Source organism: Phoenix dactylifera, chromosome 9 (genome assembly GCF_009389715.1).
Source record: "Phoenix dactylifera cultivar Barhee BC4 chromosome 9, palm_55x_up_171113_PBpolish2nd_filt_p, whole genome shotgun sequence".
Classification (NCBI taxonomy): Eukaryota; Viridiplantae; Streptophyta; class Magnoliopsida; order Arecales; family Arecaceae; genus Phoenix; species Phoenix dactylifera.
The window spans coordinates 11869993-11897331 of record NC_052400.1 but is presented as its reverse complement, the minus strand read 5'-3'; the positions used below and the strand labels follow the sequence as shown (position 1 = coordinate 11897331).

The 27339-nt window shown below is 45.4% G+C and overlaps 1 protein-coding gene and 2 non-coding genes across 3 annotated transcripts; 1 reads left to right on the top strand and 2 right to left on the bottom strand.

Moving 5' to 3' along the window:
* Positions 1-4089: 4089 nt before the first annotated feature.
* On the bottom strand, positions 4090-6962 carry LOC120112047 (caffeoylshikimate esterase-like). Its single transcript, XM_039130636.1, has 9 exons — positions 6916-6962; positions 6781-6813; positions 6594-6687; positions 6168-6200; positions 5870-6016; positions 5339-5469; positions 4978-5115; positions 4775-4873; positions 4090-4644 (listed from the first exon to the last, which is right to left on the bottom strand). The coding sequence occupies exons 2-9, from the start codon at positions 6802-6804 to the stop codon at positions 4273-4275; spliced, it is 1038 nt and encodes a 345-aa protein (XP_038986564.1). The 5' UTR covers positions 6805-6813; positions 6916-6962; the 3' UTR covers positions 4090-4272.
* Positions 6963-12454: 5492 nt separating this feature from the next.
* Positions 12455-12528, top strand: TRNAR-UCG. Its single transcript has one exon. It is a non-coding gene; the product is annotated as a tRNA-Arg (tRNA).
* Positions 12529-13563: 1035 nt separating this feature from the next.
* TRNAE-CUC lies at positions 13564-13636 on the bottom strand. Its single transcript has one exon. It is a non-coding gene; the product is annotated as a tRNA-Glu (tRNA).
* Between the last annotated feature and the right edge of the window lie 13703 nt (positions 13637-27339).

Here is a 27339-nt window from a genome sequence, read left to right as displayed (position 1 = left end):
ATTCTCTTTCCTCCACAGAAACTAAACTAATTGTATTTATATCCTCAAACGAGGAGATCTTTGGACCAACTCTGAGAGTACGTGCTAACTCTCCCACAAGGATGCAGGAGGTTCAAGATTTTAGACGAAAGATTTAGCAGTTCACATCATGGAGAAAAAGAGGAACATAATGGTATATTTGAAGAGGACCAAATTTTCAACAAGAGTCTCAAGATTACAGGCAAAAGATCTAGCAGCTCACATTAGAGAAATAACGATTGAAGAGTAAGAAAATGGTATGTTAGGATGGCAAAATTTTTTGCAACCTGAATTAGAGAAATTTCTCACAACTTGGACGGGAAACTTGGCCTGAAGGAAGGGAAAGAAACGAAATGGAAGAAATAGAAACATAATTACACCAAGACATGATGCGAATAGGTCCAGCTAGGTCCCACACAGGAGCTGAGACCAACAGTACGCCTCGAGGGCCCAGAATCTACTTTCTATTCCTTCTTTCCAGCATTCCGATGGACGTGAGGGAAAAAAAAAAGAAAGTTGTCTCTTTGGTGAAAAAAAAAAAAAAAAAGAAAAACAGTCATGAAAACATCCATAAAAAAAAGTATGATCAAAAAAAAATAATTTCTATTTGGTTAGAGTTATTAAAAAAAATTAATTTTTACATAATAATTATATTCTTATATTTTATGAATAAAATTTGTGGAATTTAGAAAAGTCTAATTTCCAATATCTGTAAATTAGGATAATTTTTTAAAAGATACTTTTTCAGTTTTTAAATAAAACAAAGTAACGGTATAATAGAATATAAGCTACTCTAAAATTTGTCACTTTTTTATATTAAACTACCCATACAAAAATTATCTTTTTTGGACATCAAAGTTTTATAAAAAATATTTGAGTGAGAAAAAAATGTTTTTACAAACCAATTGGGCCGTAGAACTGATTACTTTAGCATTTTCCAAAATTCAACCTATATCCATCACATTTTGATCATCTCCTTTTTCTTTTTTTTCCCTCTCTGTCTGTACAAATTTAGCTAAGCATTTTTTTTTTAAGCGGCTGCTTACCCACATTAGCCTTGGAAATAGAATGTTCACGTTGCCCAAGTGTCTGTGCGAGAAGCTTGGGCCACGCTCTTTGCACTCGTAAGCTCGTACAAAGATTGTGGCCTCGCAGGTCACCAAAGGTGGTTGTGCAATCGCATGCAACAAGTCTAACGCTTTAAAATATCAAAACAAATTATTTAATTGAGAGTGAGGTGACGATCGAAACAGAGAAAAATCTTATTCCATTTATCATGAGTCAGAAAGTTAGCTAGGGATTATTATGCAAATAGCCAAATTATTTAGGTATCTGATTATGATGGTCAAAAGTCAGGAAACAAGAAAGTAACTTAATGTTCCAAAGAAATACTATTTTTTTCATATGCTTTATGGTTTCTGGGCCCCATCTTTATGATATATAGAGTTATACATACTGTTCTGACCAAACCAAGAATATGTAGTTTATTCCACAAAAAAAAAAAAGAAAAAACAAAGTTTCTCATGCATTCCACTAGTCAGCATCACCTTTATGGTATATAGAGTTGTTAGGGGAAAAACCCTAGGTCATATATCCACAGAGGCGCTCGGCCGAAGAGCGCCGACCGGAAAGCCGCTCGGCCAAAGGATGCCGACCAGGAAGGCGCTCGACTAGAGGGCGTCGACCAGAGCGCGCGCCAAGAGGTGCCCCACCCAAAGCTGCTCGGTTAGAAAGTGCCGACCAAAGACAGCGCCAAGGCGCTCTGCTAGAAGGTGCTCGCCTAAAGGGCGCCGACCAGGAGTACTTGAAGCAACCCCGCCACAGGCGCCCCATTGGGCGACCAGCTCGGCTCGGCACTCTTGCCGAGCCGATGCCTTAACCAAATGTTCAACCTCCGCCTAAAGTCCAAGGGACTGACAACTCCTACGGCTTGCGACCTGCCACTATCTCCAAGCCATCAAGGCATAAGATCTTCGCAGGTATTCGGCACGACCTGCCATTAATGCACGAGACTCTCTCAAGCCTCCGATGCACTCAGTCATTTAATGAACACGGCCCAAGACGATCTCCGGATCACTGAACCATCAGAGCGCATGGCTCTACCTGACCGCCGGTTCATTCGGTAATAAATGCACTTACCATCCACAGACCCCAGGCCCGCTACGGCCGGCGGTTCAACCACTCCAACAGGTCCGATCGACCGTGACAACTCCCTGATTCCGGTCTGATTCGGCCTGTTCTCCACTATGTTCATAAATGGGCCAAATCGTGCCCAATATATCACAGACAGGGGACAAATCCCCCGGTTACCTCCCAGGTAACGTAATCCCCTCCTATAAAGGGAAGCTGGGAGAACCAAGGGGGGAACAAACAAAAAACGGAAACAGATCCCCGGGACTGAACCCGCCGGGAAGCATAGATACAATTGAGGACGTCATCCTCTTCGTCTTCTTTATCCCTATCCAAATATTCTTGCTGTCTTCTCCATATACTCTCTTCCCTGCTCTCTTCACATACTTGCCCCCCTCTGACTTAGGCATCGAGGGCCGGCGCCGGGGAGCCCGGCCACCGGTTTTCCTTGCAGGACTTGCACACCCCCCCGCAGCGGAGACGCAGCCGGCCGGCGCACCGCCGTCCGCCCCCTGTAGCAGTGGAGCTCCTCCTTCCCCGGCTTCGCGGTGGCCCCCGGGTCCAATTTCCCAGCAACAAGAGTTTTACTGTCCTCACCAACCAAGTATGTAATTTATTCCAACAAGATAAAAATTCTCCCATGCATTCCACTAGTCGTACTCGGCTCGACTCGTAAGATAACATATTTGCAAATCTCAAACTTAACTCCTACTCCTCTCTCTCTCTTTCTTTCTTTCTACATATATATACATACTTATGTAGGTAGGTAGGTACGTACGTATCTATGTACACATATATATACATACACTATATATGTATATATCCATATGTCATACATACATACATGCTTTTATAAATCATGAAATATATTTGATTGGTCTAAATATAATTAAATATGAATTTAATATGCTTGAATCTTTACCATAGACTCTATTAGCAAGTTTGAGCAAAACTAAATGAGAGAATAGTATTTACCCAAATAGTCATGAGACATTCCAAGTAGTCAAATTCAATTATATCCAAATGTCCATTCAGTCTAAAAATATGTAAATGCTAAATTGACATGGAAAAAAGAAAATATCAGAGTTTTCATGATCTTCATGCTTATTATTTATCATCCACTATTCTTTCATACACATAAAAAATCACAACTCTACTTGTGGTTGGTGGAGGGATAAGATCTCACAAACTCATCAATGTAACTCACACGAGTGGGGATCTTGAATAAACAGAAAAAATAAAACTCGGTCATTTTTTTGACTTATCGATTCAACTAAATTATGAAAAATTCGACAAGACTCGGTTGAGTCTGGGTCGATTTTGAATATTGCTAGAGTCATCTTGATTTCTGGCTCAATAAACTTAATTTTAAATTTGGCCGAGTTTTCCAACATCAACTTACTTATTGCAAGAGCATTAAAATAGGCTATTTAAGAGATCGTAAGGTCTCCCTCCACATTATTTATATATTAGCAAAAGTCAAAAAACATAATTGAAGAAGTCTACGTTGTCAAATGATCTGCAGGATCTGCCATGTTGCACATTCCATTTAGCTAACACATTTGTTTAAACAAATCATCCCAAATGACCAATAATTTTACCTACAAGACATTCTATAACTAAATACCTAATTGTTGCTGCTCGGAGAGCCCCACTTTAAAGATCAAATAGCCGGCATGTCCTTTAGCAGGAGTCTCTTAGCAAGTTTATAGCAAATGCACCATTATCTATCCTTGTCTCCAATTAAAGAGGGAATATGGGAGAATTAGAATAAAACTAACAGAACATGTGTTCTCTTAGCTTTATCCACCAAATAGGCTGCTCCTAGCCTCTATATGGAATAGAGAAATAGGCAAGTAATTAAATAGCTATGGCTTCTTGTTTGGTCTTGGAGTGATAGAAGGAGTACCAAATGGATCCCAAGGAAAATTACCCAAGATGTCCAATGAAACAAACATATGCAATTATTATTTTGTAAACTTTACATCAGAGAGCTTTCAATTCTCACACACCCCACTGATACACTATAGTCATCTTTTTCCCAAAAATAAAAAAACTAATAGAGTACTCTCTTTCCTGCACCCACATCAACTTAACTTCTCAATCAATTCGTCATGAAAGAAATTAGTTGAGTGCTGTAGAGATCTTCGTGAGACGAAAGCTCATATTAGTAGTATCAGTACTCCTCGGAGTAGTTAACACGTTGCTTTCTCGCCATGCAGAGCTATGACTCGATCTTGGGTCGTGCCCGGCCTTGTGTTCTCTTTCTGATCTCGAATTAGAGGGCGTTGCCCTATCATCAAGCCATGCAATGATGTCTGAGAACACGAGATCGATGCTCTCCTGAGGCTCCCCTGAGGTCAGTGCATGCCACATCCCTGGGTAGAGCTTAAAGGTTTTGTCTTTGCTCGATGCTGTCTCGTAGAGGGATCGGCTCACCGAAGGGTCGGTAACAATGTCATCACCTCCATGAACGACTATAAATGGCAATGTCACCTGAAGCAGCCAAAAAAAAAAACAATGGAGTCATGAGTTCTTGTCATTGGATAATTAGTACGTCCTCATATAATGTGATAAGGAAGAGATGCAAGTGTGATGCGAGATGGAGGGAGGCCGGCAGACATGCCTGGTGCAGGTTCTTTTCAATGTCCAAGCTAACCATGAGAAGCTCGTAGCCGGTCTTAAGGCGAGGCTTCCCCTTGTAGCAATAAGGATTGCTGCGAACCTGCGATGATGCCAATTATAAAACGTCAAGAAAACGTTGCAAGCGGAGAGCAGACGACAATATGATCTGTGGGAATCTTGAGCTGGTTGGTTTTGCTTGCTTGCCTTTTCTCGCCATTCTGGATTTTTGATGGCGCTATCGATGATGTCTTTGGTGGGAATTAACTTCCAAGTTGGAATGATCTTACTAAGCTGTGTCAAAATCTTGATGATTATTGGAGGAGGTTTCATTTCTTCAGCAATCTGTCCAATATCCAAAACAACATTCATGTGAACATATATTTAAGCTTGTGACTGGAAGAGAAAAAGGAAATCACGTCCCTAGCCTAATCTCATGCAGAATACTTTAGTCGCAGGATAGTAATAATAGCTCGGATGTATATAAGGAAGGAAGGCTACAAAATATCCTATATATACAAGTGAATTTTAAGAGTGAAACGAAGTGAAAAAGAGATAGGAGGCAAACCTTGCACATGGGAGCAACCAAAACTGCTCCATCCCAATAGGTCGGCCTCTTCCTGTGTAGAAGAAGGACCATAGCTCCTCCCATGGACTCGCCAAGTAAAAATCTCTTCTTCATTCTATTCTCTCTTCTCTCTAAAACAAAGGTGAGTAAAAATTAAAAAAAGAGTCGAAATAATGAACACATTTACATGCTTATCTGTTCTATATTATCAACGAGTATCAAATTTTATAACCAATATAACCTTAATGGTTCCTCTCCTCATGAATATATTTGAAAGAAGTTATCTATAGACTACATGGTTTTTCCTAATTATCCCAGATCACCTGGATATTATTAAATGAAAATATCAACACCTCTATTTGATGGACTCTTCTTAGATTAAAGAAATAAATAAAAACATTGTTTCTTTAATTTATATATTTTATTTTTCTAATCCCTCAGTGTTTTAAAATTTTTTTTGATTTATTTTTGATGTGCATTAGATGAACAAGTTACTGGTATGGGATAAAGAATATCCTTTAATTGCCTTACCGCATATGCTGGTAAAATAATCAGAGCAATCATTCACGAGGCCATCAAAGCTTCGGATGTAGCCTTGCAATCCAGAGGACTTCCCATGGCCCTCATAGTCGATTCCATAGACTGCAAATCCCGCCTTAGCAAGCTGTATCCCAGTACCTGAATGGTACAAAGAAATATGTTAAAAATCTAACGTTAAGAATGAATCCACGTATTGGTGCCACATTATAATTAATATGCGGCTTTAATATGTACAGTTAATTCTTAAATAATTTAATTGGAAGTCAATTTAAACAGAATAACTTCTTACCTTTCATTGAGATGCTGCACTCCATGGCATATCCTGGCAATAAAAAAAAGCAATTAAAAAAAATACATGGAAAGAACAGAAAGACACGAAACCCATCAATGTCAAATCATAGAGAGAGAGAGATACATAGAAGATACAAAGATCCAGACCACTATCTTTTATAAAGTATTTTTATTGCTCTTTCGTGTTTTCCTTTCTTATAATTTTTTATAAATAATTTCTGTAAACTCTTTTTTTCTAATGGCTTTGCCTCTCTCTCTTGATATATATATATATATATATATATATATATATATATATATATATATTATATATATATATATATATATATATATATATATATATATATATATATATATATATATTTGCTTGAGAACAAAATAAATATTTAAATATCAGAAAGAAGAGGGTCTTGGCAATGAATACCATGACATAGAAAGATCAGAGCTTTCGGTTCTCGGTTCTCAGGAAGCCATCGGCATGTAAAGAGCTTCAATCCACGAGAATTCAATAGGAATTCCTGAAACCAAGAGACTCGCCGCCGTTAGTTTGAGATATATCGAGATTAAAGACATGAAAAACATAAAGATGAAGAGGAGTTCCCATCGCTAACCTCTTCATATTTGATTCCCTCCATACTCTGTCCCTGCCAAAAAAAAAACAGAGAACAGACGGGATTAAAATAAGAAGGAAGCCTGAACTAAATAAAAATTATTCCACATGGAGTCTTGTTTTGTGATGAACCTACCGTGCAGCAGAGAGATCTTACAAGTGCCAATAAGATAGAGAGTAGAAGGGTTTAGATAGAAGGAAGGATGGAAGCAGTTGTTTTGTTGCAGCGTTAAAAGGTGGCGACGGTTTGGACTTGGCTCTCCTCCCCGTTCCTCCCTTTATATTGGGGAGTTTTTGCCTTCTCCTTGAAGACAGACTCGGTCGCCAGCTTTTTTACAGCAGCTCCGGGTCTATTCAGCTATCCTGGAATTGGAATCAGTCAACCGCATAAACGTGCGTACTCTTCTGCGCCATCCCTATCCTCCACGTTTGATGTTTGTTTTTGGAGGCTATCCAATGTGGCCAAATTAGAATGCAGACCCACCTTTAATCCAACTCTTATTCTCGTGAAATCCTGGATAAGTCCAATTCAATTCCAGTCACCACGGCACGGCTTTGGTGATCTGCATCAGATCGGTGTTTACAGGTGTGACGTGATGGAATCTAAATGTATCCAGCTATCGCTTGATTCTTCCAGTGCTGGCACACTGAACGCAGCTTGGCCTGCAATTGGTTCAGTAAACCTGTGATTCGACCAGCTCTCAATGGAGTTATAGCAGAGCAGTGGTGAATCGGGTCTAAACCTGAAAGTGACCCCAAATTAAACCATTGACCAAGTCAAAAACAGGTCAAATATTACGTAATTCAGTTCAATCCAATCGAGACTCTGATCTAACTCAATCCAAGAATAGATGACTTTAGTTCTCTTATCCTTGCCCTGCTGTCATGTTTGGGCTTATAGATTAGATATTAAATTTACTATCTATAGGATGAAGGCTTGGCTTATATTGAACTATCTTGTTTTAGCTCGAATTACGTCATCTTGAGGCATTAGAGGAAACTGGAAACATTTTTTAAATAAAAAAGAAAATAACTTTGTTTGTGACTTATCATTCTAAGGTTTCCTTCCGAACATAAAATGAATAATCTTTCTTTTATGAGGTTCAAATTTGGCCTGCCCTAATCCAGACTCAAAAGGATCAAGTTGGTTTTTGGGTTATGTTTGACCTACCATAGCCTGAATGATCGTCGGTCCAGAAGTTCTCCGAGAACATTCTGTAAGATCCGAATCTATAAATCATAACTCGAAAGAAGATTGGGTCAAGTTCAATCACGCTCGTCCTTGTTCAAGCTAGGCTTCGTTATAGGCCTAACAACCACCATGTAGCCTAATAGTTTGTGATGTGGAAACGAATGTTAGCACAATCAATTGCCTATAACTTGCTTATGTGAGATAAATGTACGTACCATATACCACTCCTATTCCTGAATTGTAAACCCCAAACCCTAGCCCTACATTTAATTGTTTGACTCAGGGATACAGATCAATTAGGCTGGTAGGTCATGAAGACCATAAATTTTTAATAGCTTTAGCCCCCAAGCTGGACCATGCACGTCTATAGCTCCAGCCTTCTGAATTGGAGCGAAATATACAATCTTGGGACATGATTAGGATTGAAGACACCCTTGGTGCTACATTCACACGAGTAGCACGTGCGTCTAGGGAAGGAAGAAGGGCGCCCCGATCGAGTGGAAAGACGGGGAGCACGTGGAAAGTTGTTTTCACGTGAGACTCGGATGTTTGACCTATTTAATAGGGAGAGGGAGCCCCACACGAGCTCACCAACGTGGACCATTCATTTGGTGCATGGAACAAGGGCCCACCCTAGATGCTAAGATGTTTTGGGGCCCCAACCCAAAAGAGTATTTTTTTTATTTTCATTTTTTGCTAAAGCGATAGAATCATACTTGACGACTACGAATACACCCAATAAAATTCAGAAAATAAAATGAATGGTTAGTCAATGGACCAGTCCAATCATAGAGCAACACGTACACAAACAAATAGACAAAGAAAAAGGAGCGCAATACATGCGCTTCCGTGCATCTTGCTTTGCAATTAAATTGGTCTACCGACTCAACGATAGATCTAGTCCAACTAAAAATTATATCTTGATTTTGCATGGGGCTTTAGGCTAGGCTCTTAGTCTATTGCCCGCATGCTATGCTTGAAATTATTATGCCATTGTTATGTCTAACTCTGGTACAAAGTCCAAATTCTCACGAGAACAGTGCAAGCTCAATTTAAACACAGAAAAAGGAGCATTTCTCAAAATCAAGTGCGAAACTCTTAGAAGCAGCACTTGCATGAAATTTGTGATTCAAAGCATTTACCCGTTGGTCATGGCACCGGTATGTATATTCTTTTACCCTCAGTAGGATGGCACGATATGAGCTTTTAATGAGAGAATTTTCAACGAGGAGGCAGACTGCACATTTATCATGGCTGGTTAGAACATCCTCCCCACTAATTAACTAGCATTAAAGTCCTCTGTCTCTTCTTCTCCACATTTGCTAGATTTTGACCGACGACGAAGGGGTACACTTATCTGATGCACGAGTTGCATCTCGTCCACACTACAAAAAGATGCAAGATCCTGACCACCAGGCCAAACACGAGTTTGTAGTTAGGTCCGCAACCTGCAATCTCATCTTTAATTATATAGATATAATTTAAATTATGAAGCGCGAATTATATTGTAGTGTGAGATTTTATGAGATGTCAACGTTATATTTTGCATAGAAAGGGGAGAGGGTTTTTTTTTCTGAAAAAGAAAATCTTAGCCGGTAATGTCGTACTTTGCATGAAGCATATTAGATGCACTTGAGACTGAACCAGACTAAACTTTGCAAGTTCGAATCGGGCCGGGGTCCGGGTCCAAGACTCCAAAGGCACAACAAATCTGGTTCTTAACCTAAGTGCGAATGGGGCTCTAGCAATTCCATCATATATCAAATAGTTACGACACGTCTTTGAATTGATGTTGTTGGGATACGATCCGCAGAAAATTTAGAATCTCAATTATAATTAAACTTAGAGACCCTTCATGAAAGGTGCATGGCGTAATACCCAATCCTCAAATAATGAATCACTTAATACATGAACTATTCTTCTACTTCCTCACTTTCCACTAGAAATCCTCTCTGACTCGAGCATCGGAGGAGCCAATCCGATGAGCTCCACAGGAGTGGCCTGCATTATCGGTCCAAGATGGGCAGCAACATGACCTGTTTTGGATGTTAATTTTGTTATAATTCGGGCTTACATATGAGTTTCATCGGATAAATGGCAGGAGTATAAACAACCCAAATCTGGTTCGGCGCTTCCCGAGCATTGCTATTTATTGTTTACCGCAAACCTCTGCTTCTCTTCTGCATAAACTTTTTACCCACCTAATGATCATTTAAATGAAGCTAATGTAGAATTTATAGTGTTCAGGAATTCTGAAGTTTCTGTATTAAATTTTATTCTGGTTCTCTAGTTTGAAACATGCATTTTAGATTTTTTTTTTCCCCAGATCGCATGCATCTTAGAATTGAGCTCCCCGTATGAAATCTTTCTTCCCAGTTCAGACTTTTTTTTTTGACGTAAAATAGAGAGAGTGAGCAACTTCCCCCAAACTTTATTGAAAGAAAAAAAATATTTACAAGAAGAAGGGTGGTAATTACACACATAGAGAGATAGGAAACAGAGGTTTTGGCATTACAAAGACAAGCTCCACAGGAAAAAAAAAAGTATAGTATTTTATGCAAAACAGAGGAGGTGATGCTCTTCTTTTCAAGAAGATCCTTGAGTTTCTCTCGTGCCATGAGCAATTGATCCCAACCTTTTCTTAGATGGACTTGTGAATTGTCCTTTTCCTCCATGGGGACCAAAGAGATGTTAAATTCGGTGGCAATCTGCGGAGATTTAAGCATGATAAAAGAGAAGACCACAATGCTTGGGCAAACAGACAACGAATGAAAAGGTGAGAAGCAGCCTCAGAGCGGGAGCCACGAAAGGGGCAGCCGACACTTGCCCTCTATCCTTTCCTTGCCAAAATTTCTCCAGTATGTAGCCAGCCAAATGAATACTTTGACCTTTTCAGGCACTGGAGCCTTTCAAATTGTCTTGTAGAATTGACAACGGACCCCGCCATTATTAATAAACTTGTAGTACGAATCAACACTATACTTTCCATCACGACAGGGCTTCCACACTGGCACATCACCAGAATCAATTGGATGAACAGAGGAGAACAGGGCCTTCAATTGGGACGTTCCGCTGGTGTAAAAAAAATATAAAATATATAAATAAATTTATTTTACTTTATAAATTTAAGTTGTAAACTTTAATCGATAATTATCCTTAAGGTGGCCCCATACCACATTCATGTACGGCTTGCTTGATAAACTGTTGGATAAACATCATTATAAGGTAGTTGTAGAGTTAACTAAAATTAACGGGTACAATATCTCTTAGTGATGGATTGAATGATAATATTTATTACAATAGAGAATCAAGGGTCCTGGTCTTGCCTATAAAAGGGGCTTGTGTACATTCATCATTATGTCCCATAAAGTTAGAAAAAGACTAGAAGTCCTTTTTCTCATTAAAGTGTTCTTGCCGAGTTATCCTGATCAAAGACATTCACTATGGCAAGAGGTATGCGTTCCTATTTCCGCTGCTTTATATATAATATTCAGATTATTCATATATGTTTAAGGCTTTTATAAGTTTTTGGGACTATTAGTAATTTTAACATAATATCAGAGTAGAAGTTCTGAGTTCGAACTTTGTTTCCGTATTCTTTAACTCCGTTATCAAAAAATTTCACATGTTGAGCTCACCCATTAAAGAAAAGTCCGAACTATATAGTATATATGAGAAAGAGTGTAAGAAAATATAAAATATGTAAATAAATCTATCTCATCCTATAAATTTAAGCTTCTGGACAATTGGTGATTTTAAAAGCTTGACTCCTCTAAAGAACAAATCATGAAATAAGGATTCAAAAGGAATTGGTCCTAACAATCAATCTTCCCAAAATCTAATATTTTCACCATTGCCATGTTTAAAGGAAGCACAGTTCCAAAAGGCTTCAAGTCAGAGCAAATGCCCTTCCAAACCGGGTAGGCTCTGAAGGGTCGCCGCCTGACACGCACGGCAACCGACATCTCGTGCGGTAGGCAGTTGTAACTTGCTTCCTCAAATAGATTCGCTGCCACTACCAACACTATGATTCATCATCAATCTCCAATCCCATTTTGCATGAAGGGAGAGATTCATATTTCTAAATTCTTAATGCCAAGCCCGGCTTCTTCTTTACCATGGCATACCATGTCCTAATTTAATTAGCAAGACAATGAAATCCACTAATGCTATCTTTTTTTTTTTCTTTCCCGGTCCATATCATAAAAGGATCATGCTTCAGTCTCATGTAAGTTAAGTTTGACAGATAGCAAGACATGTTGTCCTTCCGGTCATACGTGTAGTGATCTCAACTCCATCGCCAACTTGATATCTGAAGTTGTGAAGATACCAACCACATAACCTAAATTCAAATCCAACCAAATAATCACATTATAAAACTTAATGCAATGCACAAACAGCAATAGTATGCCATTTTAACGCATGCCTTAGTGTAAACGCTTTGAGAGAATAACAATGTTTGTTGAACTGGAAACATAAAATTGACCGCATAGCGCAGTGGATTAGCGCGTCTGACTTCGGATCAGAAGGTCGTGGGTTCGACTCCCACTGTGGTCGATATCTGGTTATCAAATGTTTTATTTGTTTATAATTCAAATTCTTTCTATTTTTTAAAATTTCATTCTTTTTTTTTCTTCAAATTCTTATCCCCCCCTCTCTTCAACTTCTAACTCTTCCTTTTTTTTCCATTCTTATTATTTCTTTTAGAATTTATTTGTTCTATCAAGAAACAAATGCTTGATCATTTAATTTTCTTCTGTAATTCACTTTAGTTCTATTATTAAATCTACAACATTTTTATTTTTCAACTTTTTATTTTCGTTTTGTAATTTATTTGTGTATAATTCATTTGATTCTTTTAAAGATAAAAACATTTCCCCAGATTAATTTTCCTCTATTTTTTTTCAACTATTTTCCTTCTATTTTTTTTCCTTCAACCTCTTATATTTCCTTCTTTATTTTTTAATTCAACTTTTTATTCTTTCTTTTATAATTCATTTGTTTTCTCAAAGAAAACTACTTTTCTCTTCGACTGTTTTGTCCTACTAGTTTTTTCTTCAACTTCTTATTTATCTTCTTTTTTCCTTCAACTTCTTATTCTTCCTTTTATAATTCTTTTTTTTCTCACAAAGATAAGAATGTTCCTTCATTAATTTTTCTTCTACAACTCACTTTTCTTCTTTATTTCTATTAACCTCTTTATTTTTCCACTTTTATATTTTATTTTTTTATAATTCATTTGATTTTTTAAAAGATATAGACATTTCCCCCTTGTCTATTATTTTCTTTTATAATTCATTTTGCATCTCTTATATTTTTCTTTTATAATGCATTTGATTTTACAAAAGATAATACTATTCTCCTTCTTTTGTCTTTTCTTTTATACTGCATTTTGCTTCTGTTATTAACTTTTTGTCAACCTTTCAAAGTTCCTTTTGTGAATCAATTATTTATAATTCATTTAGACTTTGAGTAAAAACATTTTCCTCGTTTACGTTTTTGTTTTATAATTTTATTAAAAAGTAAAAGAAATCCTTTTTATTGTTAAAAATGGAGTTCCATTTTTTTTTTCTCAAAATATGAAAAAAAACATTCCGTTGCCGGGACTCGAACCCGGGTCTCTCGGGTGAGAGCCGAGTATCCTAACCAACTAGACTACAACGGAGGAATGGATAAAGGGTAATAAGGAGTTTTATTTATGTTTATATATTGTCATAACCTTTAAGGACTGTAAGCGAAGAGATGCATCGTATGTGGAAGATTTAACTTGTAACTTAGTTGGAAAAAATCCAACAAGATTAGATTGGATTGGATTTTTTTATTGAATTCGGAAGTGGACAGTCTATTTGAGTAGGCACATATCCATGCAATGCGTTCCAGCCCAAATTTTATGGGAGGAAAAAACCTATATAAGTGTTTTTCTTTTTTTTTTTTCTTCCTACAAGCCAATGATGCATTGATAGAATTTAAATTAAGATTAGGATGAGCTTTTAGAAGATATGGGTTGGACTTTTAGAAAATCTAGTCCAATTCTGCGGGACTTTCCACACGGGTTCTTCATAATGTCGGCATATATACACCAGAGGAAGACATTTTATACGAATAAAAAAAATGCATTCTGAAAGATTGTTGGCAAATGTTACTTTGACTGATCTTTCTTCTTCAGAGGGAGTGGATTAGCAATTAGCCAAGGCCGGATTGTCTCTGTAGAAAATAGATCTCAACTTTCAATGCTGACTTTTGCCAATTTTAAGTGTCCCCATTGCCATCAAAGAATATGTTTTTGATTTCTGAGAAAAGGAGTATGTTGGATAAAAAGAGTCAAAATAAAAAAATAAAATAAGGGTGTACCCTATCGACTGTAGATAGAAATCCAAATTTTTTTTTTGGTACAGACGGCAGCTCACACACAATGGATGTGGATGCAGCCATAAGATCAAAAAGAATAAGAGAATACAAAAATGATGGAACCAAGGATAGGTTGTCCCAAGTGAAACTCTCAAAATGATGAGCTGCGAAGGATGCCATCCAGTCAGCTACACTATTGTCCCAAGTGAAAGTGCCATTGCCATCGAACAACATGTTTTTGATTCTGGAAAGCAATAGCGCAAAAAAAAAAAAAAAAAAAAAAAGGTTGTACTGGATTCCACCCGCCCCCCACCCCATGTAGTGGGCTGAGATAGTACTTTCACAGACTTTGATACACACAAACTATATAATTTCATTGCTTATTTGGCTCGTCTCATACAACTGGGGAGGCATTGTTGGAATTAAAAGATGAGAGGTATCTTCTCTCGTAGGCATCCAACAACGGCAAATAACAATAGTCAGGATTATTTGTCTGACAACGAACATTCAACATTCATTTACTTTTATTTTCCCTATTCGTGTGCAATTTTTGTTTTCCATGTTATAAGCTACCGATCTGGAAGGCCAAAATGTCTAACGTGTGCAGAAATATGGTACGACCGAAAATTCCATCTTAAAGAAGAAAAGAAAGCGGAAGAGTGAAAGATTTTTTTTCTAAGAGGAACATGCAGTTCCTTGCTTTGAGACACGTGCACTGTATGAAAGGCTGCCTTTGGCTATGAAAACAGAAATCTGGCCACCGAGTGAGAAAATGGTTGGGGAATACACCTTTTTTCAAGAAATTTAAAACTCGCCAAGTATTTCGACAGTCTAAACATAAGTACCAAAGCTTAAAGCTTTGTTACGTAGAGGGGATAACTTTTGGAGAGACATCCCTTCTTCTTCTTCTTCTGAAGGCTAGGCTATTCCTGCATTCCACAGGATAGCTATTTTTTGATATTTCGTTAGGGAGAAATCAGTATAGCTTTGCAACGGACTCATTCTAAAGGATGCAATACAGCTTTAACGGACTCGTTGTGATTGTGGTTGTTCTCACATGTACAAATTTACTTGATACACCAAAATAATAACAAGAATAAGAACTACGCCAAGCTGCACCTGCATGTAAGATTTGAGAATTCTCCTTTTCTGGAGGTGAAAGGGGGACAAACCAGGCCACCCAGCAAGGCAGCAAGAATAGAACTTAAAGGGCTCAGCAATTCAGATTGCCGTTCTCAATAATTTAAGCAGACAGATGAAGCAACAGTGGTCGAGCAGAAATTGCAATGAATATCCGCAGCACTTGATGGAAGTCAGTGTAGAGCAGAAATCTCCATCGACATGTCAAACCAAGTTTAATACCAGCAAAGGAAAGATGAATCAAAAATCAAAAATCAAACATCAAACTTATCTGAATCCCAGAAAAGACAACTAGCATTTTGTATGTCATAAACCCAAAGCATGGTACTAAACAGGATTGCTAATCCATAAAACACATGACAAAAATTGGATCCCAGAGGACAGCCACTTAAACGAAAAAGACAAGTCTAAATAATAACCTAATCTATGCCTTAATGGCATACTTCCTCATTGGGAAGTACATCTCCTTTTTCTTCTGTCGTTCGGTCTTCAATGAAGCCTGTAGTCAGAAGAAAAGAACTGTTAATGCATGCGGAAGATGAAAAAAACATGCGGAACTGTATAAATGTTCATTACATCCACAAGATGAAAAAACATGAGGAACCAGAGACGAATCAGTGTTCTGCCATCACTTTTAGGTCTGGAGAGCTTTTACACAATGTGACTTGTCCTATGATGAGAATGACTCAGCATGTCCTTCGAGCGTCACAGAATATAAGTTAATTCTCTTTAAATATCATAGAAGATATCCAACGTGCGAACAGCTTAAAAAATGTAAGAGTGGTTCTGAATCTGTGATTACAGAACAAACTTTAAAACATCAAGGTCTGTAAAGAAAGATATGAATACCATGCTACAACGTTGTTTTGTTTTAGAAGTTCAAGGGAGCTCTCTTGAACATGGACAATTCTGACAAGATAAACCACATAAATTCATATCAAAGAGCCAATATTAAGTGCTTCTTTCAGTCTTTCCTTCTATTAGCCTAACAGATATTTAGATGCTCCATTTGTTGTATTAAAAAAAGGGACAAATTTGATGCATGGTGGGGGAGAGATTAACAAAAAAAGAAAAGGAGAGGGAGCAAGGGAGGGAGGGGGAGGGGCGCCCTTTGGGATAGATCTTTATTTCTATTAAGATACATGTAATTGCTACAGGGAAATACTCAGATATGTTGTTGCTAGTTGCTACAGACTTGATTGATCAGACATTAACTAGCAATTCTTGATGTGATTACAGAACAAACTTTAAAACATCAAGTCTGTGAAGCAAGATATGAATACCATGGTACTCCTCGTTTTGTTTTGAGAATTCAAGGGGAGCTCTCTTGAACATGGACAAGTCTGACAAAATAAACCACATAAATTCGTATCAAAGAGCAATATTAAGTGTTTCTTTCAGTCTTTCCTTCTATTATCCTAGCAGATGTTTAGATGCTCCATTTGTTGTATTAAAAAAAGGGGACAAAATTGATGCATAGTGGGGAGAGATTAACAAAAAAGAAGAAAAGGAGAGGGAGCAAGGGAGGGAGGGAGGGAGGGGGAGGGGAGGGGGAGGGGCGCCCTTTGGGATAGATCTTTAATTCTATTAAGATACATGTAATTGCTCAGGAAATACTCAGATATGTTGTTGCTACAGACTTGCTTGATCAGACATTAACTATCAATTCTTGATGTGATGATCAACCCAACCACAGTTTGTCTAATAACAACACTAATAATGACAAATACTACTTATTGGATGCAAATGTTTCAACATGAGCTCAGTTATATAGTAGCATAAGCCTTTTACCGTTTTCCATTTTCCATAGTACAGTAAATCAGACAACACATTATTGAAATATCTTCAAATCTACTCCCAACATTCCCAGCCTCAGTTGCCAAAATAAAGAACAAGTGCAGAACTGTTTTTTTTTTTGGGTGCAGGTGGAGCGGAATTATTGTGAAGGGAAGCAGATATCTTAAAAACATTTGAGCTAAACAAGCAATTAGAAAGGTGGTGGGGTGAGGTGGGGTTGGGTTTTTTTTTTTTTTTGGGGGGGGGGGGGAGGATCAAAGTTTCCAAAGAGTTTCCTCCGTGGATATTGCCCTAGATTGAAGCATTCAACCACTAAGTTTCTAACTGCATCCACTGCAGTGGTCAAAAGTGCAGGAATTACAAATATAAAATGATATATAGTGCAATAGTTTCCATGGGAACAGCTACAAAGAAAGTCATGATAAAAGGCATCTTGGAAATTAATTGGTTGGATGCAACCAGGAACCAGGAAGTTTGCCTACTCCTAAAGCAAAAGCTTGGATTGAGCAGTGTAGACATTGTTGCTGGTAATAAAAAAGCTGCTGTAACAATTAATCATGATTAAAATACACAATGATATTGCTTTCTTTATATACAAAGAAAATCGGAAGAGATCATTCTGCCCACAGGAGCTTAAATGGGAACGGATGTCATGCTATCTCTCAGCAAAATGGCAATTGGTTATGTTGCTGGTGGTCCAAACCGAGAAACGATTGACACAGCGGTGTGAACGGGGTTCCGTCTGAGTTGTCTTGGTTGGTGTTGGTTACGCTCCACCTTCCACCGGGAAACCTGCGAGCAAGCCTCGCACCACCACTGGGGTAGTGGGGGCCCTCCGACGATCAAGTCAGAGGAGATTGGAGGAGGAGGAGAAATGATAATAGCGAGCAAGAGAGTGCTCTGGAAGATATTGCTTACCCCCCCCTTCTCCCCCCAGCCGCATATATACCTGGCTGGGGGGTCTCTCAGGGGGGTTTGTCATCGTGGGGCGCGATGGAGTGGCCACTGACATGGCCGTTACAGGGCGTCGTGGAGCAGCGCTGGGTACGGCCATGACAGGGCGTAGTGGAGTTCCGCTTTGTACGGCTGATACAGGAGATCGTGGAACAGCATCGGATACAGCCGTTGCAGGGAGTAGTGGAGCAGGAGGCCTCGGCGTGCCTCTGGGAAGCAGCCTGTCGTTATCAAGAGATCTCCGACTCGGGGTCGGAGTGCTGGATCAGGGGGCAGCCGACCCGGGGTCGGGCTGCGGTGCTGAGGATATCCGACTTGGGGTCGGATTGCTAGATTAAGGGGCAGCCGACTCGGGGTCGGGCCGCGAAGCCGAAGATGTCCGACTCGGGGCCGGACTGCTGGATCGAAGGGCAGCCGACTCGAGGTCGGGCGGGAGCCGAAGATGTCCGACTCGGGGTCGGATTGCTGGATCAAAGGACAGCCGTAGTCTTCATGGGCGCGCGTGCCGGTCACGTGGAGCATGGCGGCTTAGTTCCCCGTAACAGTAGCCCCCCCACTTCCGAGCCTGGAACCAGAAGGGGAACGGGTGAAGGGAGTGATGCTTCGAGATTGCCGCCATCCCTCGGAGAGGCGCGCGCGCTTCGAGCTCCCCGCCTTCTTTATGGCGTATGGCGGTTGTTGCTGACCTGGCAGTCTGAGGATTTCGGCGGACATCCTTCCTTAATGGTGTCGATTGCCTTTGGGGCGCGAGCGACCCTTCGGCGGCCAGGCGTCCTCTGGCGTCATCGAGGCATCACCCGCCTTTCCGCCTATTTAACCGGGGCCCTCCCCCGTCCGTCTTCCTCTTTACAGACATTTTCGAGTTTCCCCTTTGCGCTGCCGTTGTTGCCGTCGGACTGTTCGCTTGCTTCTCCTTTGACGCTCTCGGAGCCGTTCTTCCTTCTCTTCCGGTGAGTTACCCCATTCTTCTACTTAGGGCTCTCGTACTTTCTCCTTTTGTACTAGTGTACCCCAGTCGTTCCGGTCTTTCCCCCCTTCTTGTCCCCGTCCTGACCGTAGGTTATTGGCCATTAGGAATGGGCGAAGTGAGAGCAGACCGCATTAAGTCGGAGCTGGTCGCCGAGGACTTAGACAAACTCGTGGCTCGGTACCACCTTCCCGAGGCCTGCAACGTTACGCTCCCGGGGCCTGAGGAGAGGATGTCCCATCCTCCTCCAGGGAAGATCGCCATCAATGAGGGCATTCTCCCAGGCCGGGTTCCGCTTTCCCCCTTCGGACTTAGTCGTGCAGGTACTCCGGGGTTTAAGAGTTGCGCCGACGCAACTGGTGCCGAACTCGTGGCGTGCCCTGACGGTCTTCCAGGTTCTCTGCCGCATGCACGAGATTCCCGCCACTCTGAATGTTTTTTGGAGTTCTACAGCCTGAGTGGCCACCCCCAGGACAAAGGGTGGTGGTGCTTTGCGGCGCGGCGAGGGTGCGGCCTCGTCAAAGAGGCTCCTTCCTCCATTCACGGCTGGAAGGAGCGTTTCTTCTTCATCGATGTAGATCCTCTTGGGAAATCAGGGCGACCTGGGAGACGCCGATGAAGTCCCCGATCGGCCTATCGAGACTGTCGAGGGAGGAATCCGATGGCTTGGCCGCCTTGAAGGGGTTGGTTGCCGAGGGCCAGCTCCCCCCCGGTGGCCCGCCTTATTTCCGAGGATACCTTGGTGAATGTCGGTCTGAGCTCGGTCCCCACCGACCGTGAGCCCGCCACCATTTCTTTTTTTGACTCTTTTCTCCTCTTTCGTCTCGTTCTTTCCTTCGGTTTCTCAGCCCTCGACATCTCGTTCTTGTTGCAGAGATTGACGACGTCATGCGGTCGGACAAGGGACCGGCTGTTGGTAGGTCGTCCCTACTGGAAGCGGTCCGGAGGAGGAAACGAGCTCCTCCGAGCGGGGCCCCGCCGGCGAAGAAGTCCCGCAAGGAGGTGCCTCCGACGCCGACCGACGAGTCCGGGCCCACCGATCAGGGGAGACGCCGTGGGGCACGACCAGGCAAGCTGACGCTGTATCAGCCCTCCGGTGGTGAGAACTGCCGCTATTCCGGAGGTATCATCCGAGCCCGCTCGAGACGGACGGGTCGGACGTAATCGGTCCCCGGCCCGGCCTTCGCTCAGCCGGCTCCTGATGATTCGAGAGGACGCCGCCCGAGCCCCAGCGAGCGGGGCCCTATCAATTCCTGGAGTGGCCCCCGCCCCCGAGCACAATCAGCAGGGACTCTTCCCCAGGCGATGGATAAGGGGTAAGGCTGCAGAACCACCATCCGGCCTCCGGGGAGAAATCGGGGTCGGCCCTTCCACTACCGATGGCCGCCCGAACCTCATCGAAACAGTGCTGCTGGAGAAGGACGTCGGCGGGTCCGGGAGTTGGGGGTCTCTGACGTCGGGGGTGCTGCCAAGCTGTGGTCTGTCTCATGTCGGTGAGTTGTCTTCTGGCCGCTCTTCACCATTTATTAGCTCTGTTGTTCTCCGCCTGACGCCCTCACTTTTCCTATCTCTTACTCGCCCAAGTACATGATCCGTCTAGAGGAGCTGCTACAAGGAACAGGCGGGGCTTCTGGCGAAGGCCGAGGACCCGACTGAAAGCAGTGGAAGAGGAGGCCAGGCTGTGGCGGGCAGGACGACCGGGGACCTCAAGGCGCAGGCTCCGGGAGGCCGACAGAGCGGGACTGCCGGCTTCGCCCGCTTCGAGAAGACAACTGTTGGAAGCTCGGGGGCAACTCAAAAGTCGCCTCGGGCCTCGAAAGCCAGGGTTAAGAACGGCGAAGAACGAGCTGAAAAGCAAGTCCCGGAAGGTCGCGGACTATCGAGAGAGGTGGGAGAAGGTCTCAGCGGTCTGCCGGACAGCGCCCGCAACCGAACCCGGTCTCTTGAAGCCAAACTGGGCCGAATTGGAGTCAGCCTTGGAGAGGTCCGCGGCGAACGACCAAGAGCTCCGTTCGCGCCTGGAGGAAGCTGAGGCCGCTCGCACTGCCTGCCGAGGCGGAGCATAAGGAGGCTCAGGCCTAATCTGCTGAGGGTCTCCTCCGAGCTGAAGGACCGGATTGTGGGCGAAGGTCTTGGAGGCTAAGGCTCAGATTACGGAGCGAGCAGAGGCGGCGCTGGCCGAGAAGAGTGCGGAGATCGGGCGCCAGGCGGTACAGGCTTATCGTCAGTCCGCTGAGTTCACCCGAGATATGTCGGAGGCGGTACGGGCCTATCGTCAGTCTGACGAGTTCGTCCGTTGACGCGTCGGATGCGGGGTCCGAATCCTTCATCTTAGGCTTCGAGGAGGGCCTGGCCAGGGTGTCGGCTAAGTACCCCGAAGTTGACCTGAGTGGGATTTCCCTTCTCGACTCCTCTCCGGCGCATCGCTGCTGATTCTCCTACCGCCTTCCCTACCCCCTGCGGACGAGCCCGACGCTCCCGACCCGGGGGTTCCTCCAAGCTGACCTCTTGTACCTTTCGTTGTCCTCTTTTTTTTGTATGTCGGCGTTTTGCCAAATGGTATGGGGCCTTGGCCCTGAAACAATGAAAAATTAATACAAGTCGAATGTTTCTTCATCTCGCTTTCGTCCTCCCCTTTTTTTTCTTTTTGACTCTTGGCAGCGTCTTGCCGACTCCTGACTCTCGAAGTTCTTCCGGCCCTAAGCCAGGCATCCGAGGGTTAGGCCTCAGGAAATTCTTCCGGCGCTAAGCCAGGCATCCGAGGGTTAGGCCTCAGGAAATTCTTCCGGCGCTAAGCCAGGCATCCGAGGGTTAGGCCTCAGGAAATTCTTCCGGCGCTAAGGCCAGGCATTCGAGGGTTATGCCTCAGGAAATTCTTCCGGCACTAGCCAGGCATCCGAGGGTTAGGCCTCAGAACAATTCTTCCGGCACTAAGCCAGGCATCCGAGGGTTTAGGCCCTCAGGAAATTCTTCCGGCACTAAGCCAGGCATTCGAGGGTTAGGCCCTCAGGAAATTCTTCCGGCACTAAGCCAGGCATTCCGAGGGTTAGGCCTCAGAAAATTCTTCCGGCGCTAAGCCAGGCATCCGAGGGTTAGGCCTCAGGAAATTCTTCCGGCACTAAGCCAGGCCATCCGAGGGTTAGGCCTCAGGAAATTCTTCCGGCGCTAAGCCAGGCATCCGAGGGTTAGGCCTCAGGAAATTCTTCCGGCACTAAGCCAGGCATCCCGAGGGTTAGGCCTCAGGAAATTCTTCCGGCACTAAGCCAGGCATCCGAGGGGTTAGGCCCTCAGAAAATTCCGCTCGTTGGTCGGCCAAGGCTGGCGCAAGCCGAGGCGCACCGGTCGGGGCTTCAGGCTAGTCTGGTCCCGGGATGGTCATCGGGTTAGCCTGGCATCCGAGGGCCGAGCCTCGGGAGATTCCGCTCGTTGGTCAGCCAAGGCTGGCGCAAGCCAAGGCGACCGGTCGGGGCTTCAGGCTAGTCTGCTCCCGGGATGATCATCGGGTTAGCCTGGCATCCGAGGGCCGGGCCTCGGGAAGATTCCGCTCGTTGGTCGGCCAAGGCTGGCGGCAAGCCAAGGCGACCGGTCGGGGCTTCAGGCTAGTCTGCTCCCGGGATGATCATCGGGTTAGCCTGGCATCCGAGGGCCGGGCCTCGGGAGATTCCGCTCGTTGGTCGGCCAAGGCTGGCGCAAGCCAGGGCGACCGGTCGGGGCTTCAGGCTAGTCTGCTCCCGGGATGATCATCGGGTTAGCCTGGCATCCGAGGACCGAGCCTCGGGAGATTCCGCTCGTTGGTCGGCCAAGGCTGGCGCAAGCCAAGGCGACCGGTCGGGGCTTCAGGCTAGTCTGCTCCCGGGATGATCATCGGGTTAGCCTGGCATCCGAGGGCCGAGCCTCGGGAGATTCCGCTCGTTGGTCGGCCAAGGCTGGCGCAAGCCAAGGCGACCGGTCGGGGCTTCAGGCTAGTCTGCTCCCGGGATGATCATCGGGTTAGCCTGGCATCCGAGGGCCGAGCCTCGGGAGATTCCGCTCGTTGGTCGGCCAAGGCTGGCGCAAGCCAAGGCGACCGGTCGGGGCTTCAGGCTAGTCTGCTCCCGGGATGATCATCGGGTTAGCCTGGCATCCGAGGGCCGTGCCTCGGGAAATTCCGCTCGTTGGCCATGCGCCTGTCGCTTGCAGCCCGACGGGGTTTCTCCGTGGCCAGCTGCGATCGTGTTTCTCCTCTTCTCCAAGCGTTGCCTGGGGAACACCAGAAGGGCATTAAACGCTAATTGATGCGTTACCTGGGAAATCGGATCGCCAGTTGCTGCTTGCGAGGAGTGTCAGTTAAGCGGCCGCGATGCGCGCGTTCTTCGAGGCGGATGCGGCCTGGGCGCGAGCGGAGATATGTGGTCCTAGGGGTACGTGCCACCCGGAGTGTCCTGCACAAAGAATGCGGTTAAGGAGAATGACGCTTAGGAAATCGCGGGAAGATACGCCTCGAGAGCCAGAACGGCTCCGGATTCAATGCGTCCGCATTTATGGGAGCCACCCGCATCGGAACGACCGGGGGGCTGCAGTTTGGCTATAAATACAGGTGCAGGTGCGATGGAGTTTGCCAAGCCGGAGCTGTTCAAGTTGCCATGGATCGTGGACCTTCTCTCTGGCGCATGGCTGAGAGACTCCTGCCGAAGGAACGGGAGGCGCGCCCCTCGCGACTTTAGCCAACTAGCCGTTTCTTCTGGGATCAGCAAGGAGGGTCTCTCCGGCGGAACTCCGCTCTAGGCGTTTCATCCGGGATCACATCTCCCCTCCTTGAAGTTCAGCCTCCCGATTGAGCTCTGCACCAGACGCCTGATCCGGGACCGCGCCTCCATATGCTCTTCCCCTTTGTATTCCTTCTCTCCCCTAACAATGGGGAGGACCGGAATATCCCTTGGAGGTGGCGTTCCTCTGGAGGCAGCGGGAGCTTCGTCGGCGGCGGCTCCTCATCCTCTTCATGGGACGTGGATGGCGCCTCCGGTTGGAGGCAGTGTGGACTTCTCCTTCGTCCACTTCTTCTTCATCCGCGCCGGCTCTTCGTCTCTTTCGTGAGACGCCGATGGCGCCTCCGGTTGGAAGCACCCACTTCCGACGGGATTGCAACCGCTTCAGATGGAGGTTTCGGGATCCCAGATCTTCAGCTCCTCGGAGTCTCCACCTCTTCTTTACTTTCTTTACACCCTAATTCCCCCCTGGGAATTCCTTGTAATCACACGAGCACGCCGTTGTAACCAGAAATTATTGAAATGCAAAGTGTTATACATTTTTGAACTGTCTTTCTGGCATCGTCGTTCTAACTGGTAATACATCCGCAGGTTAGCGGAATTCCAGCTCCTTAGAATTTCTCGACCATCTAGGGCCTCCAGCTGGTAGGAGCCAGGTCGGTTTACCCAGCGAACCTTATATGGGCCTTCCCAATTTGGCGCTAGCTTCCCACCTTCCGCAGGTCGAGATGCTTTAGCTCGCCTTAGCACCAGATCTCCGATTCTGAAAAGCTTCGGTCGGACCTTGGAGTTGTAATATCGGGCCACCCTCCGCTGATACATCGCCATCCGAACCTGCGCCATTTCCCTCGCTTCTTCCAAGAGATCCAGGTTCCCTCGGAGTTGTTCCGAATTGGCCTCGGGTCGGTGCGCGGCCACCCGAGGTGAGGGGAGTCCGAGCTCCACGGGGACAACGGCTTCCGTGCCATAGGTTAGGCTGAAAGGCGTCTCCCCGGTAGGGGTCCGATGCGTGGTCCGATACGCCCAAAGGACATTCTCGAGTTCTTCGACCCAAGCTTGCCCCGTCCGACCGATTCGCGCTTTGATTCCTTGGAGGATTGTCCGATTTGTGACCTCGGCCTCGCCGTTGGTTTGGGGATGCGACACAGATGTGAACCGATGCTCGATCCCGAACTCCTCGCAGAAGTCACGGAAATGCTTGTTGTCGAACTGTCGCCCATTATCCGAGATGAGGACCCGAGGTACCCCAAATCGGACAATGATGTTCTTCTTCACGAACTTCCGGACTTGCACCTCCGTGATAGTGGCCAGCGGCTCTGCCTCCACCCACTTGGTGAAGTAGTCGATTGCAACAATCAAAAATTTCCTCTGAGCTGAAGCGACGGGGAATGGTCCGAGGATATCCATTCCCCACTGGGCGAAGGGCCAGGGTGCAGTGATTGGTGCCAAGGGGACAGAAGGGACTCTCTGGACGTTGGCGTGGCACTGGCAGGCGTCGCATTTCCGCACATGATCCTTTGAGTCCTCCAACAAGGTAGGCCAATAATAGCCTTGCCTCATAATCTTATGCGCCAAGGACCTAGCCCCCAGGTGCGATCCGCAGATGCCTTCGTGGACTTCGCTGAGGGCGTAAGCCGCTTCCGAAGGGCGGAGGCACCTTAAGAGGGGGGCGGTGAACGAGGTCCGATACAGCCTCCCTTCATAGAGTACGTAGTGGGCGGACTTCATGACGAGTCGCCGAGCTTGATCTTCGTCCTCTGGGAGGATCCCTTCGGCGAGGTAGGCGACGAGCGGGTCCATCCAAGATGGCTCCGGATCAATCGCCATCACCGCTCCGGCCTCGCCGATGCTCGGGGCATCCAGGGTCTCCAGGTAGATCGCCCTCGACAAGTTGTGCGCGTCTGCGTCCACCAAGCGGGACAGCCTGTCGGCCCTGGCATTTTCGCTTCTTGGGACCTGCTGAATGTCAACACTGCCGAGGTCGGGAATGAGTGCTTGCACCTTCCAGACATAGCTCTGCATGGTCGGGCTCCGAGCCTCGAACTCCCCTCGGACCTGCCCGACCACCAGCTGGGAGTCGGTGAAGACCTTCAAACGCCGGATGCCGAGCTCCTTGGTGAGTTTGAGTCCTGTGACTAGGGCCTCGTATTCCGCCTCGTTGTTGGTCACTGGAAATCCGAACCTCAAGGCATACTCGGCTATCACTCCATCTGGACTGGTAAGGACCAGCCCGGCCCCTCCACCTTCGGGGTTCGACGACCCATCAATGTGAAGCGTCCAGATTGGGAGGTCGAGGCTGGGTGTTTCCGGCGGCCTAGGTTCCGCCTCCTGCATAGTGCACTCAGCGAGGAAGTCCGCGAGCACCTGGGCCTTGATGGCGGGTCGGGGCTGGTAGCGGATGTCGAACTCACCAAGTTCTACTGCCCACTTCACCAGCCGTCCCGCATTCTCAGGATTGCTGAGAATCTGCCGCAGTGGTTGATCGGTCAAGAGGGTGACAGGATGAGCCTGGAAATAGGGGCGAAGCCTCCTGGCCGCGGTGAGCAGCGCGAAGGCGATCTTTTCCGCCTTCGTATACCGCGTCTCGGCATCCCGTAGGACCCGGCTGATGTAGTACACAGGCTTCTGGAGCTTTGCCTCTTCCCGAACCAGTACTGCGCTGACTGCGGTTGGGGAGACCGCCAGATAGAGGTAGAGCATCTCCCCCTCTTGCGGCTTGGACAGCAGGGGAGGAGACGCCAAGTACTCCTTGAGTTGGTCGAATGCCACTTGACATTCGGCCGTCCAAAGGAAGTCTTTCGGGCGCTTCAACACCTTGAAGAACGGTTGGCAGCGTTCGGCCGATTTTGCCACAAATCGTCCGAGTGCGGCGACCCTTCCAGCGAGCTCCTGAACCTCCTTCACTTTGGTCGGAGGGGACATATCTTGGATGGCCTTGATTTTGTCCGGGTTGGCCTCGATCCCCCGCTGGTTGACAATGAAACCGAGGAACCTCCCGGCCGAAGCGCCAAAGGCGCACTTCGCTGGGTTCAGCTTCATGCGAAACTTCCGCAGGGTGGCAAAAGTCTCCTCCAGATCCGCGATGTGCTGGTCTGCATGGCGGCTCTTCACCAGCATATCGTCCACGTACACCTCCATGTTCCGGCCGATTTGCCCTTTGAAGATTTTGTTGACGAGGCGCTGGTAAGTGGCGCCAGCATTCTTCAGACCGAAGGGCATTACCTTGTAACAGTACAGCCCCCGGTCTGTTATAAAGGCAGTTTTCTCCTCGTCCTGTGGAGCCATCATTATCTGGTTGTAGCCGGAGAAGGCGTCCATGAAAGACAGCAGCTGATATCCGGAAGTCGCGTCGACCAGTTGGTCTATCCGCGGAAGCGGAAAGCTATCCTTGGGGCATGCCTTGTTCAGGTCGGTGTA

What these genes read in the sequence shown, in the direction of transcription:
- LOC120112047 (XM_039130636.1), bottom strand. Translation starts at nt 6,804, where the DNA reads ATGGAGGGAATCAAATATGAAGAG. An exon ending in TGGTTGCTCCCATGTGCAAG is followed by an intron (nt 5,116 to 5,338) that starts GTTTGCCTCCTA and finishes GATATTGGACAG; the next exon opens with ATTGCTGAAGAAATGAAACC. An exon ending in ATCCAGAATGGCGAGAAAAG is followed by an intron (nt 4,874 to 4,977) that starts GCAAGCAAGCAA and finishes GCATCATCGCAG; the next exon opens with GTTCGCAGCAATCCTTATTG.